Raw genomic sequence first — 15952 nt, 5'->3', positions numbered from 1 at the left:
ACCCCCTGGAGGAGACAGTTTGAAGCTGAGACCAAAGCTGAGTTTCAATGACAACAACGTCACACCTGCCTTTGGGTTCCACCTTCACCCTGTTTCTTCCTCGTGCTTTGAGCATCCCTGCAGAGGCATCAAGTCCCTTTTTGACTGACGTTGGTTTCTACATCTCCAGCTTTATGTCCCCCTTTTTCCTCTAATTTGGTGGATTCCCCTGAGATTTCAGCTTCGAATTAGCTTCCAAAACTTCCCCTCCCTCTCACTTTCATGCCCGGGGTGAGGGGGTCAGGGATTCAGAGGGGGGTTCTTGGGGAAAGGGTAGGGTGTGGAAATGAGGACTGAGATCAGGCAGATCCCAAGATTAAAGCAGAGCATTGGAGGATTCCTCTTGATCTCTTCAGCAAATGCTCTAACTGGCACAACTCTTGGATTAATGGGGGGTATCTGGGTGAGCCCCCACCCCCAAGAGGCTCCTTAAAAGGTCTGCTCCAGCTCAGAGTACTTTGCTAACAATGTTTCTTTCTGTTGAGGGATTGTTTTTAATAGCCCTTAATTCTATAATCCTGAAAAACATTAGTTATTCGTAATTTAAAGCAGCGATCAAATCTGGTTGTCACCCAGGCAAAGGACATTTCAGGGGTTGTTGTTTTTCCATAATAAGCCAATTTGCATCTGGGAACATTAAAGATCTTTGTCGAATAGCTAAAAAAAGGCAGTGGCTTTACGAAGTGAAAATCGTGACTATTTGTTTGAAACAAGAAATGCAGATTATGGATGAGAAAAAATACAGGTATTTCAGCAGGAAAATGGAGGGAGCATTTTTAAATAAGTGGAAATTGAAAAGTTTCAATTGGCATTTTATTGAAAACATATTCAACTCGTATTAGTAGGGAAACAAACAGACTTTCGGGTGGCATGAATCATTTTGATGGCCCAACCCAAAATTTAATTTTAGACAAAAATCTGATATTTTGGGGTTCCAATTTGATGAGATGGGACTTGCTGGAGAGAGATTTTAATTCACTTCTGGATCCACTAGTGAATCGGAAGAAGATTTTTTTTTCTTTTTTAAAGACCCACCCAGAGACACAACTTTCTCCTTCTCTCCATCCAGGAACTGATGGAGCCCTGGTGCCTGAAGTCCTAAGCCTGGTACAAGTTCTCGACGGATGGCGCCCCTATCTGCACTTTTGGCTCAGGCAGGAAATCCTATACCACTTCAGGATCTCTTGATATTCTTATAGGATCCCTTTCAGCCAAGTGACTATCCAGTCTCTTCTTTAAACAGTCCAAAATAAATTGACCCCCTCCTCTTTGCGGCAGCCTCTCAAGTACTGAAATACTGCTATCCTTCTTTCTGTAGAACAGCCACACACAAATCCTGAAACTGTTCATGTGTTTTAGTCTTCAGCCCATTAATAATCTTAGCTGCTCTTCTTTGCACTTTTGTGTCTTCTAAGTCCACTGCTCTGAGTAAATGTCTGCCCACACTCCATGCATTTATACGGCTTCTCCCCTTGTGGATCATCCTATGGAAAATAAGATGACCACTTTGAGCAAAGGTCTCTCCACACACCATGCGTTTAAATGGCTTTTTCCCCATGTGAATCTTTCTGTGGAAATTGTCTACTGCTCAGAGCAAAGGTCTTTCCTCACTCCAAGCATTTAAATGGTTTCTCTCGTGTGGAGCTTTCTGTGTCTTCCAAGTCCACTGCTCTGAGTAAACGTCTTTCCACACTCAATGCATTTATATGGCTTCTCTCCTGTGTGGATCCTTTCATGGGATATAAACTGACCTCTTTGAGCAAAGGTCTTTCCACACACCATGCATTTAAATGGTTTCTCTCCTGTGTGGATCCTTTTATGAATAGTAAGTGTATTGTTCAGAGCAAAGGTCTTTCCACACTCCATGCATTTAAATGGTTTCTTTCCTGTGTGGAGCTTTTTGTGGATAGTAAGTGTACTGCTTTGAGCAAAGGTCTTTCCACACTCCATGCATTTATACGGCTTCTCCCCTGTGTGGATCCTTTCATGCGAAGTAAATGTACTGCTATGAGCAAAGGCCTTTCCACATTCCATGCATTTGAATGGTTTCTCTCCTGAGTGGATCTTTTTGTGGCTCATAAGTCCATTGCCATGAGTAAATGTCTTTCCACACTCCATGCATTTATACGGCTTCTCCCCTGTGTGGATCATCTTATGGGAAATAAGATTACTTCTTTGAGCAAAGGTCTTTCCACACTCCATGCATTTAAATGGCTTTTCCCCAGTGTGGATCTTTTTGTGCATACTAAGTCTACTGCTCAGAGCAAAGGTCTTTCCACACTCCATGCATTTATATGGTTTCTCTCCTGTGTGGAGCTTTTTGTGGCTTCTAAGTACACTACCACGAGTAAATGTCTTTCCACACTCAATGCATTTATACGGCTTCTCCCCTGTGTGGGTCATCTTATGGGAAATAAAATGACCTTTTTGAGCAAAGGTCTTTCCACACTCTATGCATTTATATGATTTCTCTCCTGTGTGGAGGTTTTTGTGGGTTCTAAGTGCACTGCCATGAGTAAACATCTTTCCACACACCATGCATTTATACGGCTTTTCCCCTGTGTGGATCATCTTATGGGAAATAAGAGTAGCTCTTCGAGCAAAGGTCTTTCCACACTCTATACATTTATATGGTTTCTCTCCTGTGTGGAGCTTTTTGTGGCTTCTAAGTCCACTGCCATGAGTAAACGTCTTTCCACACTCCATGCATTTAAATGGCTTCTCCCCTGTGTGGAGCATTTTGTGGCTTCTAAGGCCACTGCCCCGAGCAAAGGTCTTTCCACATTCCATACATTTATACGGCTTCTCCTTTGTGTGGATAATTTTATGGGAAATAAGAGTAGCTCTTTGAGCAAAGGTCTTTCCACACACTATGCATTTATATGGCTTCTCCCCTGTGTGGATCCTTTCATGGGAAGTAAGCGTACTGCTAGAAGCAAAGGTCTTTCCACATTCCATGCATTTATATGGTTTTTCTCCTGTGTGGATCCTTCCATGGGAAATAAGATTACCGCTACGAGCAAACGTCTTTCCACACCCCATGCATTTATATGGCTTTTCTTTTGTGTAAATCACTTTTTGAGATGTAAGGAATTTATTTCCCAGAGAAAGAATGAATGTTCCATTGTTATTTTGTCTACTGTGTCTTCTTATAGCACCTTCTCCTTTTTGTGGGGTTAAATAGTATTCATTTACTTGTACTTTACCTTTGAATAGCTTCACACTTTTTCCAGTATATTTTTTCTTTATTTTCTCTTGTTGGGCAAGAAATTCTTGCATCAGAGCATCACTGGAAGATGAGCTTTCCTGATTCCAATTCTTTGACTGGTTTCTCTTATGGCTTTCGAATTCCATTCGAATTCCAAACTTCTCCGTTACATCTTTAGCATTGATTACTTGGAACAGTTCACAGGAATCTTGATTCTCCTGTTTATCATTACCTTTAATGCAAAAGGGAAATGAAAATGATAACAAGGTTAGAGAAAAAGATCAAAGTGTAGAAAGTCATTCCTTTGAATTTCTCCAAAAACACCATTAGGTTGTATGTTTGCATGTCTACAGTGGTGTGATGTAGACATGATGATTTGTAAATTCATGAGTCATGAAAGCTTTGAAAATGTCTAGAAAACACCTCTTTCTTTATAAATATAAATATATAATTGTAAAGGAAGAGATGTTTTCTAGACATTTTAGTCTTTAGACCTTCTAGTGAGCTTCGATGTCATATCCCTCTTCACCCAAGTGCCAATAAAAGAAGCCTTGACAGCCATCCAAAACAAATACAACCCCCCAAAGCACATTCTAGATCTGACCAACCACTGCCTATACATACTTCACCTACAACGGACAAAACTACAAACAAATAGAAGGAGCACCCATGGGATCACTCCTCTCACCTGTCATCACAAATCTCTACATGGAACACTTTGAAACACAACTCTAGAAAAATATGATCACAAACCCAAACTCTGGCTCAGATACGTAGATGACACCTTCATAATCTGGCCACATGGGAAAGAAAAACTGAACAACTTCCTCACAAACCTCAACAGCCTACACCCCAAAATACAATTCACCATGGAAACAGAAGCTAACAATCAATTTCCCTTCCTAGATGTCTTAGTATACAAAAAATCCAATGGCTCCCTAGGACACACCATCTACCAGAAGAAAACACATACAAACTGCTATCTACACGCACTCTCACACCACCACCCAGCACAGATCAATTCCGTAGCCGAGACACTCATCTCCAGAACAAAATGCTTAGCCGATGAACAACACCTAAAAACCGAACTACACACTCTTACTAACGTACTAACAGCCAATGGATTCCAAAGAAAGAAGATTACCCACCTAATCCAAAAAGAAACCCCAACCAAAATCCAAGACAGAGAACAAGAGAACGGCAAAGCCCTTCTCCCATATATAAAAGGCACTACAGACAAAATCAGCAAGATCCTCCAAAAACACAACATTAAAACAGCATTCTGCACAAACAGAAAAATATCCACCATCCTAAGAAACCCTAAAGACAAAATCGAGTTAGAAAACCAAGGAGTATAGAAAATCCCTGGACCGCCTGCCCCACCACATACATCGGACAAACTAACAGAAGAATAAGTGCACACATTGAAGAACACAAGAACTCAATCAAAAAAGAAGAACCGACCTCTTCCCTGGTCCAACGCCTCAAAGCCACAGGACATGAGATTGACTTTAAAAATACCAGAACTATCGCCAAAACCGAACACTTCAACAACAGAATAATCAGAAAAGCCAGAGATAGAAAAACGCCCACACAGCATGAATAAACGAGATGACACCTCCCGCCTACCAGCCATTTGGAAACCCGCCCTCCTGAACAGACGAGTACCTAACATGAAGAATGACACCAGACCCACACCCACGAGGGCCACACAAGATGCTACCACCACACTTCCACGTAGAAAGCAGACTCACACCCACACAGAAGATGAGACACGACCACGGACCAGAAGCCGCACCGCAGCTGCATCACTACCCGCTTCAAACCCCTCCAACCCATACATCAAGCGAACTGATGCCCACCATGAAGATGCAGCACGACCACGAACGTGAAGCCAAACAGAAAGGATCACAGCTCACCAGCTCAAATCCCCCAGCAACTAAGACTAACCTGAGAACAACCAAGCCCCCACCTGAACAGAACACAGCCAGACCCCCAACCAATCAAGTCACACCCCCACTAGCAGTTAAAAGGAAGAAGCAGCTGCAAGCTCACATTATTCTGAGAAGCACAAAGCCGAAGACACAAGCCTGAAGATGATGAATGAGACTTCATTGAAACGTCGCCTAGATACTTCCAATTTTACACGGGAGAAAACCCGAATAACAAACATACATACATACATACATACATACATACATACATATGCAAATCTCATTCAAAGTCAGTTTCGAATTAAGGAATAATCAGGGGAAACATCCAAGGAGGAATTATGAGAAAACGTAAGATTTATTGGGGTGGGTTAATTTCAGCAGAGACCTGTGAGAAATGAAACAATTTTGAAACAAGCTCCTTCTTCTGCGGTGTACCTTGGAGCAGCTGCTCCACGGCATCTGTCTGTTGGGCGGGATCTCCACTCGGTCTGTTCCTCGATCACAGCGATGAGATTTTGGAGATAAATCCCTTGCTTGAAGCCTCCCATTGCCTTGTAAACGCTCTTCACACTCAGACTGGAAAGGTTGGGATGCTTCAAGAATGGCTACTTCGCTGCTCCAAAGTCTCATCGGCTTGCAAGGGCTCTTTGGCCGGATCTGGTACAGTTCACAGAGAACGGAGGGCTAAAATACTTTAGTAAGAGATCACACAAGACCAGTAGTGCAAGATCTCAGGCCACTAATCTCGCATGATCTCACACCGCAGTTCTTTAGGCCTGTATTCAGGGGTGGGATGCTACCGGTTCTGCCCAGCTCTATAGAGCCAGTAGCTCTGAAGAGCAGCAGACACCGAACCGGTTCTGTGTTTGCTGCTGTTTGGTCCACCTGCCTGCCCAGGGTCTTACCTGTCCTTTATTTCCTGCTTTTTCAACCTTTGCGCGACACAGCTGAGGTTGAAAAAGCAGGAAAAAAGTGGCTTTTCAAATGCTGTGCACCAGCTTTTCAGTTGTCTGGGCGGCACAGTTTAAGATTTTTTTACATGCGCACACATGTGAGTGCAAAATGTAGTCACTGAACCGGTAGTAACACCGGTTGAATCCCACCCCTGCCTGTGTTCTTTTAAGAACTGAGGACTGCACGAGATCCAGGGCAAAAGTCTTTGAAAATGAAGAGGGGTTTCCTCTGTTTGAAAAGCATTTTGCCCTGCATATTGTGCAGGCCTTGGTTAGCAGGGAATAGAGGCCTAAAGCACTATAGTATGAGATCACGTGAGATCAACAGTGGTAGATTTCCCACTATTGATCTCACGTATCTCTCACTATATTAGGCCTCTTTTTTCTGTGAATGCATCAAAGTAGGCAAAGAAACCGATGGTTCACATCGTCACAAGGTACCGTATTTTTCTGACTTTAAGACAGTGGTCCCCAACCTTTTTTGTACCAGGGACCAGTTTCAAGCAGAAACACTTTTTCAGAGGGGGGATTCTGCAGATGTTTCTCTTATCTCTGTTTGGTGAAAACAGGAATTGAATGAGGAGCATTTAGTCAGTGTGTTTTCCCTAGGAAGCTCCTGTAGTCCTTGTTTAGGGATCATTCAGAGCTACGATGGACCTCTAACATCCAGCCCAGGAAGAAACTGCTTCAAAGAAGCCGGGGGTGGGGTGGCTTTTCCTGCCGCCGCACCTCCTCCGAGCGCCCGTTCACCCCCACCCGCCTGCCCGCACGCAGTTCAATCCAGTGCTCCGTTCTGCCTGCCTGCCTGCCTGCCTTCGTTTCTGGTTGTTTGGGAGCAGCTTCGGCTGAGAATAATAACTATTCGCCTCTTTTATCAGCGAAGCTTCTCCGAATCAACCAGAAACGAAGGCAGGCAGGCAGAACGGAGCACTAGATTGAACGTGGCGGGTGGCGGTGGGTGAACGGCGCTTCTCGGAGGAGCTGTGGCAACAGGAAAAGCCACCCCCGGCTTTTGAAGCAGTTTCTTCCTGGGCTGGTGGAGGGCGAGAGCGACTGAGAGAGAGAACGAGGCGGGAGGAAACCGAAGCCGCTGAGCCAGAGAGCAGGACAGGCTTTGGTTGCTTCCTCCCTCCCCTTCTTTCATTTGTGTCCTTGATCCCTGATCCCAGCAGCATTCACCGAAGGTGAAGAAAGCCGCCATTTTTATTTTAATTTTCTTTGCGGCCCGGTACAGAGTGCTCCACGGACCGGTACCGGTCCGCGGCCCGGTGGTTGGGGACCCCTGCTTTAAGACATCCTGGACCATTACATGCACCTAGGTTTAGAGAAGGAACACAAGGGGAAAAAAATAGTTTTGGCCTCCATGCATCCCATTTTTGCCCTCCCCGGCATCCAGATGCACTCTGCAGGACAAAAACAGGCTCATTTTTGGCCTTACAAACCCTCTACACATCTTGTTTTTGCCCTCCCCAGCATCCAGAAGCACTCTGCATGCCAAAAACGGGCCCATTTCTGGCCCTCCCAAACCCCGTGTGTCCCATTTTCAGCTTCCCCAATGCCGGGGAGGGCAAAAACGGGAGCCGCGAAAGCCTGCGGAGGCCAAAAGCAGGCCCATTTTTGGCCTGCAGAGTGCTTCTGGATGCCAGGTAGGGCAAAAATGGGATGCACGGAGGGTTTGGGAGGCCAAAAACAGGCCCGTATTCGCTCTATAAGACACATAGACATTTCCACTTTTGGGGTGGACTGCGTTTTATACTCTGAAAAATATGGTAAGTCCCAGCTGGGTGGGGAAATAGGTAGGGCAAATGTTGCAGAGCCTCTACTGTCATTTGTAAGTATGAACAATGGCCCTGGTGCTGACTTGGTCTCAAGTACTTGGGGGAGGACAGCTGGTGGTAACTTGGAATGGTTGCTAGTGAATTGTTGTAACTCGGGAATTACCTGTACCCTAGGATACTCTGAGTCACACTGCTTGAGGCCTTTGTTCTTGAATTGGATTGGGAGAATGAATCAGTTTTGGAAGCTATGTTAGCACTTGAAGCTTCCATGCTGCCACATTCTTGAGCATGGAAAGACGGGAAGGGGGAATTTCATGGAGTGTATGGGGTTAGACATAATAGCATTCTTGATTGGAGTGAAGGTCATGTTTTTCCTGCACCTGGTTGAGGAGGAGTAGAGGGGACATCTCAAGTTGGGACGGATGGTAATTGGGGAATGTGATGGAATGATGGGGGCAAGGGATGGATTTGTAATTTTTTACTTATTGGAGGGAAACCCGGAACTTTCAGATTCGGGATTTCGCAGATGTGCCAGTATACTACTCTAATAAAAGGAACTTTGAGAACATGTCTGTCTCGGAGTTTTTTTATTGCAGTTGAATTTTTCTGGAATGCTGACAGAATGCTCTTCCATGGACTGAGTGTGAAAGTTCTGTTCTCACACAATTTAGAGGTTTCAGAGAACAAATGACAACACATTCAAGTCACATAACTTCCAGAAGTCACATAAAAGCACACCTCATTCGTTTCATCCTCCATAGATAAATTCAAATAGAAATGGAAAAATATACATAAGAAATGGCACAAAAAGTATCTATGCAAAGAGACATTGACTCTTTCCTTCTTTGGATCACGATAAGGGCAAATCCTTTCCTTCTCCCACTCAGGAGACAATATCTGACAGTGTTTTTTAAATAAAAAAACCTAACCATAATCTCTCTTCTTGAACCCTCTGATTGGGGACTAGAAAACTCTTACCCAGAGAGACCACGTTCCTATGGTTTTCAAGCATGACTTCTGAATGCAGTGCTTTCTGGTCAGGATCCAGCTGAGACCATTCCTCTTCAGAGAAATACACAGCCACCTCCTCGAAGGACACAAGACCCTCCTGGACATGGAAAAAAGAACAGAACAGGAGGATTCGCAAGATCTGTTCATCTTCATCATTGATTTAGACAAGAAGATAGAAAAGGGGAACTCATCAAATTTGCAGAGAAGACCAGATTGACAGGAATACTAACACTCCAGAAGATAACCTCGAGATATAGAAGGATAGACAGATTGGGCCCCATCTAACAAAACGAAATCAACAGTGAGAAATGTAAGATTCTACATTTAGAAAAACAACAACAAATGTACTGGCATAGTGATACCTGGCTCAACAGCAGTAAATGCAACAGGGATCTTGGAGTCCTAGTGGACAACCACTTAAATGTGAGTCAGCACTATGCTACAGTTGCCACCCGCCCCCCCCGCCCCACAACAGTATCTCCTAATCAAGACACAAATCAGAGGATTGGAAATTAGTTTGTAGCCCAAAGTAAAGTGATTACATGCTCAACATGGCCACTCCCTTTGGATTTAATAGTCTGCTTTATTTTTAATACAATTTCCTTATTTTTGAACTACAAGTTATAAATAAGGCTAAAAATGCTAGAGTAGCAATGTATTTGTTTTCATTAGCCTTGCACAATTATGAGTCAATTACCAAAAAAAAGGGTCTCTAGGCAGTTCCTGCCACTGTGATACATTTATTCCTATTTCTTGAAGGGCTTTTAAAAAATTGCTTCTTGTAAACTACAAGTTGGAGGAGTACATAGTAGAACAAGATAAGCAGAAGAAGCTATGCTGGCCAACAGCAATTTGAACCTGTTATTCTGCTCTCCATGTTGTGCAAGAACACAAAAATAATCCAGGCCCAACAAGGGGAGGGGAATAGAAGGAGTGAGCCCTCTGCAAACCCGCTTCACTTCCTGAAGGGAGAATACAAATCTTTTCCCTTTCTTACTTGATTTGGAGCTTCAACTGCTGTTTGATCTCCATCATAAAAACCAGAAAGCTTCATTCTTTGTTTCTCTGTAAGGAATAAATAATTTCAAAATGCATAATTAACAAAATAGGAGGAGGTGTTCTATAGGAGAGAAGAGAGAGCAAAGGTAAGACAGATGGGGAATCGGAGGATCTTCCATTACCTCCTGAGGTGTCCTGACTTGGATCTTCCCAAGGGATCCTCCTGAAAAATAGCTCCTGAGGGGGATTTGATGGGTTCTTCTTTCCCTCAGGATCTCTGATCTCCACAGTGCAGCACTTCAAATAAAAGGAAGAAAGAAAAAAGCAGAAGGAAGGAAGAAGCAGAATTAAGGTAGGTCACACAACACAAAGTAGATTCTTCTATTCGGAACACAACCTCAAAGCCCCCAATATCCATCCGTGTGGCTGAATAAGAAAACAGTGGAACAATGTCCTACAAGAACTGGAGAATTGGCTCATATTATGAACGTGGGAGAAGTTTGGGAAGGAGGGGTGAAGCATTCAAACACTCTCTCTATTTATTCCCTTCCGAGCTCCCTAAAGTCTCCCACCTGCTGCTGGAGCTGCTCCTTCTGCTCCTCTGCCTGGCTCAGGAGGAAGCCTTCCGCCAGGGCCACCGCCTGCGAGCTGCTCTCTGCTCCACACTCCCGCACCCAGCCCTCCATCTCTGGGGGCAGGAGAGCCAGGAGACGCTCCAGAACCACCAGGTCCAGCATCTGGGCTTTGCTGTGCTTTCCTGGCCTCAGCCATCGCCTGCACAAGTCATGGAGTTGACTGCAAAGTCCTCGGGGACCCTCAGCCTCCCAGCATTGGATGGAGGTCCAGGGCAGAACTTCTGAAGGGAGGATGCTTCCATCCTGCAGGACCTTCTGCCCAATTCTGGTCCAGCTCTCCCCACAGCTCCCAGGCTGAAGAGCCACAGGGGCTTTTCCGCTCCCCTCCTTGGCCAAAGGGGGTGTCTCCATCCTTCCTCTCTCTGGCAGAGCAACTCCAAAGGTCTCCTGGGACTCTGGGGGGTCTCCAGGGGCCTCTTCCTTCATGGAACCATTTCTGGGGCCGCAGGACGGATCCCCGCTGGTCCTTCCGCTCTTTTCCTTCCTTCCTTCCTTTCCCCACAAAGGAAATCCTGGCTTGCAAAGGCTGCCGAGGGCTCCGAATCTGAGAGGGGGAGAAAAGAACGATGCCCAGCATCAGAAAGGGGGATTCAGCCCCTGGAACCCCTTCCCCCAACCTGCTTGCAGCCCCAAGCGGCTCCTCCCAGCACAGGGCCCAGGGCCCCCAGAGCAGGGTCGGGAAGGAGGCAGCTGGAGAGGCCACCCCCACTGGAGACAAGATTGGACCTTCGGGGAGCCCGGTGCGAATCCTGCCTCCTCCTCGCCGGACTTCTCTCCTGCTGATTCTCCACCAGGCCAGTCCTCCCCTACCCCAATTCGCATGTGGAGGGCCACTGGGGAGCATGGGACCCGGGAAGATTCCACACACACCCCTCACCCAGGACACGTCTGGATGTCTCCCGCCACTCTCCTACAGCCTCTCCGCCTCCTCCACCCCAGTGGTTGAGGAGAGAGAGTGCAGCGTCCTAGAGAGGCAAGGCTCATTGATATCACTTCCTTTGCCGCCTCCTGGAATTCTCTTCCCTTGGTGGAGGGCGCCCTCTGGTGGAGTTGGGGCAAAGGGCCAGGATGGAAGAAAGGGCGGGAAAGAGGAGCGCATGGGGGAGAAGGGAGGGGGCGGGGATGATGGGCTTGGGAGTAGCGGGAATGGCTCCTCTCCGAGGCTTCCTGTCCAGGACTGCGGAGGCGGCTCTTTCTCCGCCTTCCTCTCCTCCTTCCTGCCCGGGAACCGTCGGTGGAGACGGAGGGAAAAAGCCTCTCGGGGGGATCCGAACACGCTTCCCTCAGGAACCGCCGCCCTGAGGGCTGCGCAGAGATCGGAGGAGGCCTCGGAAGGCTCCGGAGTCCCTTCAGAAACGGTCGGGCGGTGTGAAGACGAGGACCGGGAGCCTCGTTTGGACGCCCAGCTCGTGTCTGGCGAGGGTGGCGGCCTGCGGGGGCAGGCGGGCAGGGATGCCCCGAGGGGGGAAATGATGGTCCCTCCTCCGCCTCCCTCCCGTTCCCTCAGCGCAGCCGCCCTTCTCGGCCTCGGCCTCCCAGCGGAAGGGCAGGGACCCCCGGCCTCTCCTGAGGAGTCCCCTCCTCCGGAGAGGCTCCGCGGGGAAGGAGGGAGGGAGGCCGGGAGGCTCCGGCGCGGAGGAGGGGAAGCGGGCGAGGAAGCCGAGGGAGGAGGAGGAGGAGATTCCGGGCCTTTCGCCTCAGAGCGACTCGCGGGGCTGCGACTCCCAGGACGGAGCCGCCGCTTCTCTGCGCCCGCCGCCCGAGGTAGGAGGAGCCCTTGGGCCGCCCCGGAGAAACGGGGACTCCGACCGCCTCCCCGAAAGCCCCTCCAGGCCGGATCCCCTCGGAGGTTTCGCCCCCCCCCGTCCCCTTTTCCCTCCCAGAGGGACCGACCGGGCCCCCTTCCCCGAAACCGGCCGGCTGGACGGAGGGAGGGGGTTGGAGAGACTATATATACAATATACACTGAAATATATTAAGAGATTTCAATATATTTGGTTTTCAATCATAGCCTGTAAGCCGCCCAGAGTCTCCTTGTAGGGGAGATATCATAGAAGAGAACGATGGAAGGGACCTTGGAGGTCATCTAGTCCCACCCCCTGCTCAAGCAGGAATCCATTCAAACCGTTTCAGGCAAGATGGGCACCCTAAAAATGTAATATACATAAAAACAAATATCTTTTTTTAAAAAAAAAATTTTTATTGATTTTCTACAAACAAACAAAACACACAAAACAAAAACATCAACTCTCTTATATACATACAGTGTGTCGGTTGGTTCATCAGTTTTGTGCATTCATTTCGTAGTCTCAATTACAGTTATATTACATAATAGCTCATATTGTCAATCCAAACTTATATATCCTAATATCGCTATTAGAAAATCATTTGACTATACTTTTAATCATTCATACTTTATGAGATAACAATACTTTAAACAGTTTATTCTATAACAAATCATATAATCATACCAGATCTATCCTAAAAACACTTTATAGATATGATGTCAAATAACAAAAGAGAAAGAAAAAACAAAGATATTCCTTGCTGTCTAACATTCTAAATATTCTATTATTGTATTTTGTCATCCAACCATTGATAAAAAAGATCCCAAATTTCATAAAATTGTTTATCCTCTTGCTCTCTAATTTCAAATGTCAATCTACTCATCTCAGCACATTCCAATATTTTCTTAATAATTTCTTCCTGCGATGGTATTTTCTCATTCTTCCAATTTTTAGCAAATACAATCCTAGCCGCTGTTAATACATTTACAATCAGATATTTCAAGTCTTTACTGTATGTATCTGGTAAGATTCCCAATAAAAGAACTCCGGTTTCAAATCTATACGTTTCTTTGTCATTTTTTCCAGCCACATGCGAATTTTAGTCCAATATTTTCTAGCGTCCTCGCAAGTCCACCACTTATGGTAATATGAGCCAGATATCTGATGACATTTCCAGCATTTTTCAGATTTATTCTTGAACATTCTTGCTATTCTTGTCGGGGGAAAGTGCCATCTGTAAAACATCTTATACAAATTTTCTTTATATGCTGTTGACATTGTCATTTTATAATTTTGAGACCACAATTTTTGCCATTTCTCTAGATCAATCCCATATCCAAAATTCTTCCCCCAAACAATCATAGTTTCTTTAACTTGTTCTTCCTCTAACTTAATTCCCAGTAAATAACCATATAATTTTTTAATCACCTTCTCATCAGTCCCCGTCAAGATCTTATCTAGATCAGTCTGTTTATCATAAAATCCCTCTGTTTTAGAATCTTCATCATACCTTGAATGTATTTGCGCATATGAAAACCAATTCATCTTTATACCTTGTTCCTCTAAATTTTGTATCGATTTAAGTTCACCCTTTTCATCCAATAGTTCCCCATATCTAACTGTTTGTTCCTTCTTATAAATTATAGGATAGGAAAATGCTTCAATAGTCGATAACCAAACTGGAATTTTCAAATAACATTGTCTTTTAATCTTCTCCCAATTTAACCACAAAGACTCCCATATATAATGTCTTCTAAAATAACCCTGTGTTTTAGTTCCCTTATACCATAAAAAAGTGTGCCAACCCAACAACAAATCATGACCTTCTAGTGTCAACAATCTAGTCTTTCTTAATGTTATCCATTCCTTGACCCACATCAAATTTGCAGCTTGGTAGTACAATTCCCAATTGGGCAGGCCAAAACCTCCTCTAATTCTAGCATCTTGCAAAAGCTTTAGCTTTATTCTCGCTTTCTTACCTTGCCATATATACTTCAGCATAATTTTATTTAAATCTTCAAAATAGTCTTTTCCAAGCCTGATTGGTATTGTTTGAAACAAAAATAGGATTCTGGGTAAAATATTCATCTTGATTGTTGAGATTCTCCCTATTAATGACAATTGTAAATTTTCCCATTTCTTCAAATCTAAAGCTATCGTTTAAGTTTAATATAATTATTCTCTTTTAATGTGCTACATCTTGCTGTCAAGTATATCCCCAGATACTTGACCTTATTCGTAACTTGGATTTTCAACAGGTCTGCCAGTTCTTCTCTTTGTCTTAGTAGCATGTTCTTTGTCAAAATCTTTGTTTTGTCTTTATTTATTTTCAAACCAGCCACCTCACCATATCTTTTCCAATAACTTTGGAGCTGTTTCTAACGGATCTTCCAAAATAAAGGCTAAGTCATCAGCAAAGGCTTGCAGTTTAAATTCTTCCTTTTTAATTTTCATTCCTTTTATGCTTTTATCATCTCTAATATTTCTATTCAACACTTCCAAAGTCAATACAAATAGCAAAGGAGATAGGGGACATCCTTGTCTTGTGCCTTTTCTTATATTAATAAAGTCTGTAAGTTCTCCCTCCATCATTACCTTTGCTGTCTGCTTATTGTATATGGCTTCTATTGCTTGAATAAATTTTCTGGCAAAACCCATCTGTTCCAATAATAATAACATAAATCTCCAGTTCACATTATCAAATGCCTTTTGAGCATCTAGGAATATCAAAGCCATTTGCTTTTCAGGATGTGCCTCATAGTATTCCAAAGTATCCAGGATTACTCTCATATTGTCTCTAATTTGACTCTTTGGCAGAAATCCATTTTGATCTGGATGAATGAAATTATTTAAGTATTTTTTAAGTCTTTCTGCTAAAATTGAAGCAAAGATTTTATAGTCTGCATTTAATAAAGAAATGGGTCTATAGTTCTTAATTTGCAGTGGATCAGCCTCTTCTTTTGGAATAAGTGTAATATAAGCCTCTGACCATGTTTTGGGTATCATCTTCTTTGACATAGCTTCATTCATAACTTCAAGCAATGGAATGCTCAATGATTCTTGTAATGTTTTATAGAATTCTGCCGGAAGCCCATCTGGACCTGGTGCTTTCCCATTATTTTGTTTCTTAAGTGCTTCAGTTAGTTCCATCATTGTTATGTTGCTTTCTAGCATTTCTTCAGTCTCTTTAGATATCTTAGGTAGGTTAGCATTCTGTAGATAGAAGTCATAGAAGTCTCGAATAATTTCCTTTTTCTCCTTATTACCATAACAAACCTGGCCTTGGTCATCTATTAACTTCAATATTTTTCTTGATTCTTTCTCCTTTCTCAATTTATATGCTAGCCATCTGCCTGGTTTATTTGCATCTTCAAAATAATTCTGTTTAGCATTTCTAATTTTCTGTGCCAATTCTTCTTTCTCTATTAATTCCATTTTATGTTTAGTTATGTCCAACTTCAATTTAATATCCTTTTTCTGTGGCGTTTTCTGTAATTCTTTTTCAAGTCTTTTATACTCATCTTCCAAGGCCTTAGTGGCTTGCCTTTTCCTAATCTTTTTTCTTATATAATCTATTATCAAACCTCTAGCATATGCCTTCATTGTAT

General features: G+C 44.1%; 3 protein-coding genes across 3 annotated transcripts in view; 1 reads left to right on the top strand and 2 right to left on the bottom strand.

Annotated features, from left to right (window-relative positions):
* The window catches only part of LOC113427353 (uncharacterized), a 256359-nt gene that overhangs the window by 42498 nt on the left and 197909 nt on the right, over positions 1-15952 (top strand).
* Positions 1-15952, bottom strand: part of LOC113429654 (uncharacterized) — a 219888-nt gene that overhangs the window by 184274 nt on the left and 19662 nt on the right. The window lies entirely within an intron of this gene.
* Positions 835-11530, bottom strand: LOC113427359 (uncharacterized). The gene is made up of 6 exons (XM_087953421.1): positions 11435-11530; positions 10495-11101; positions 10105-10219; positions 9921-9988; positions 8891-9020; positions 835-3479 (listed from the first exon to the last, which is right to left on the bottom strand). The coding sequence occupies exons 2-6, from the start codon at positions 10981-10983 to the stop codon at positions 1660-1662; spliced, it is 2622 nt and encodes an 873-aa protein (XP_087809547.1). The 5' UTR covers positions 10984-11101; positions 11435-11530; the 3' UTR covers positions 835-1659.

Source organism: Notechis scutatus, chromosome 2 (assembly GCF_049901735.1).
Source record: "Notechis scutatus isolate UNSWTSFEM ecotype Mainland chromosome 2, rNotScu1.2, whole genome shotgun sequence".
NCBI lineage: Eukaryota > Metazoa > Chordata > Lepidosauria > Squamata > Elapidae > Notechis > Notechis scutatus.
This window is presented reverse-complemented; position numbering and strand designations above follow the sequence as displayed.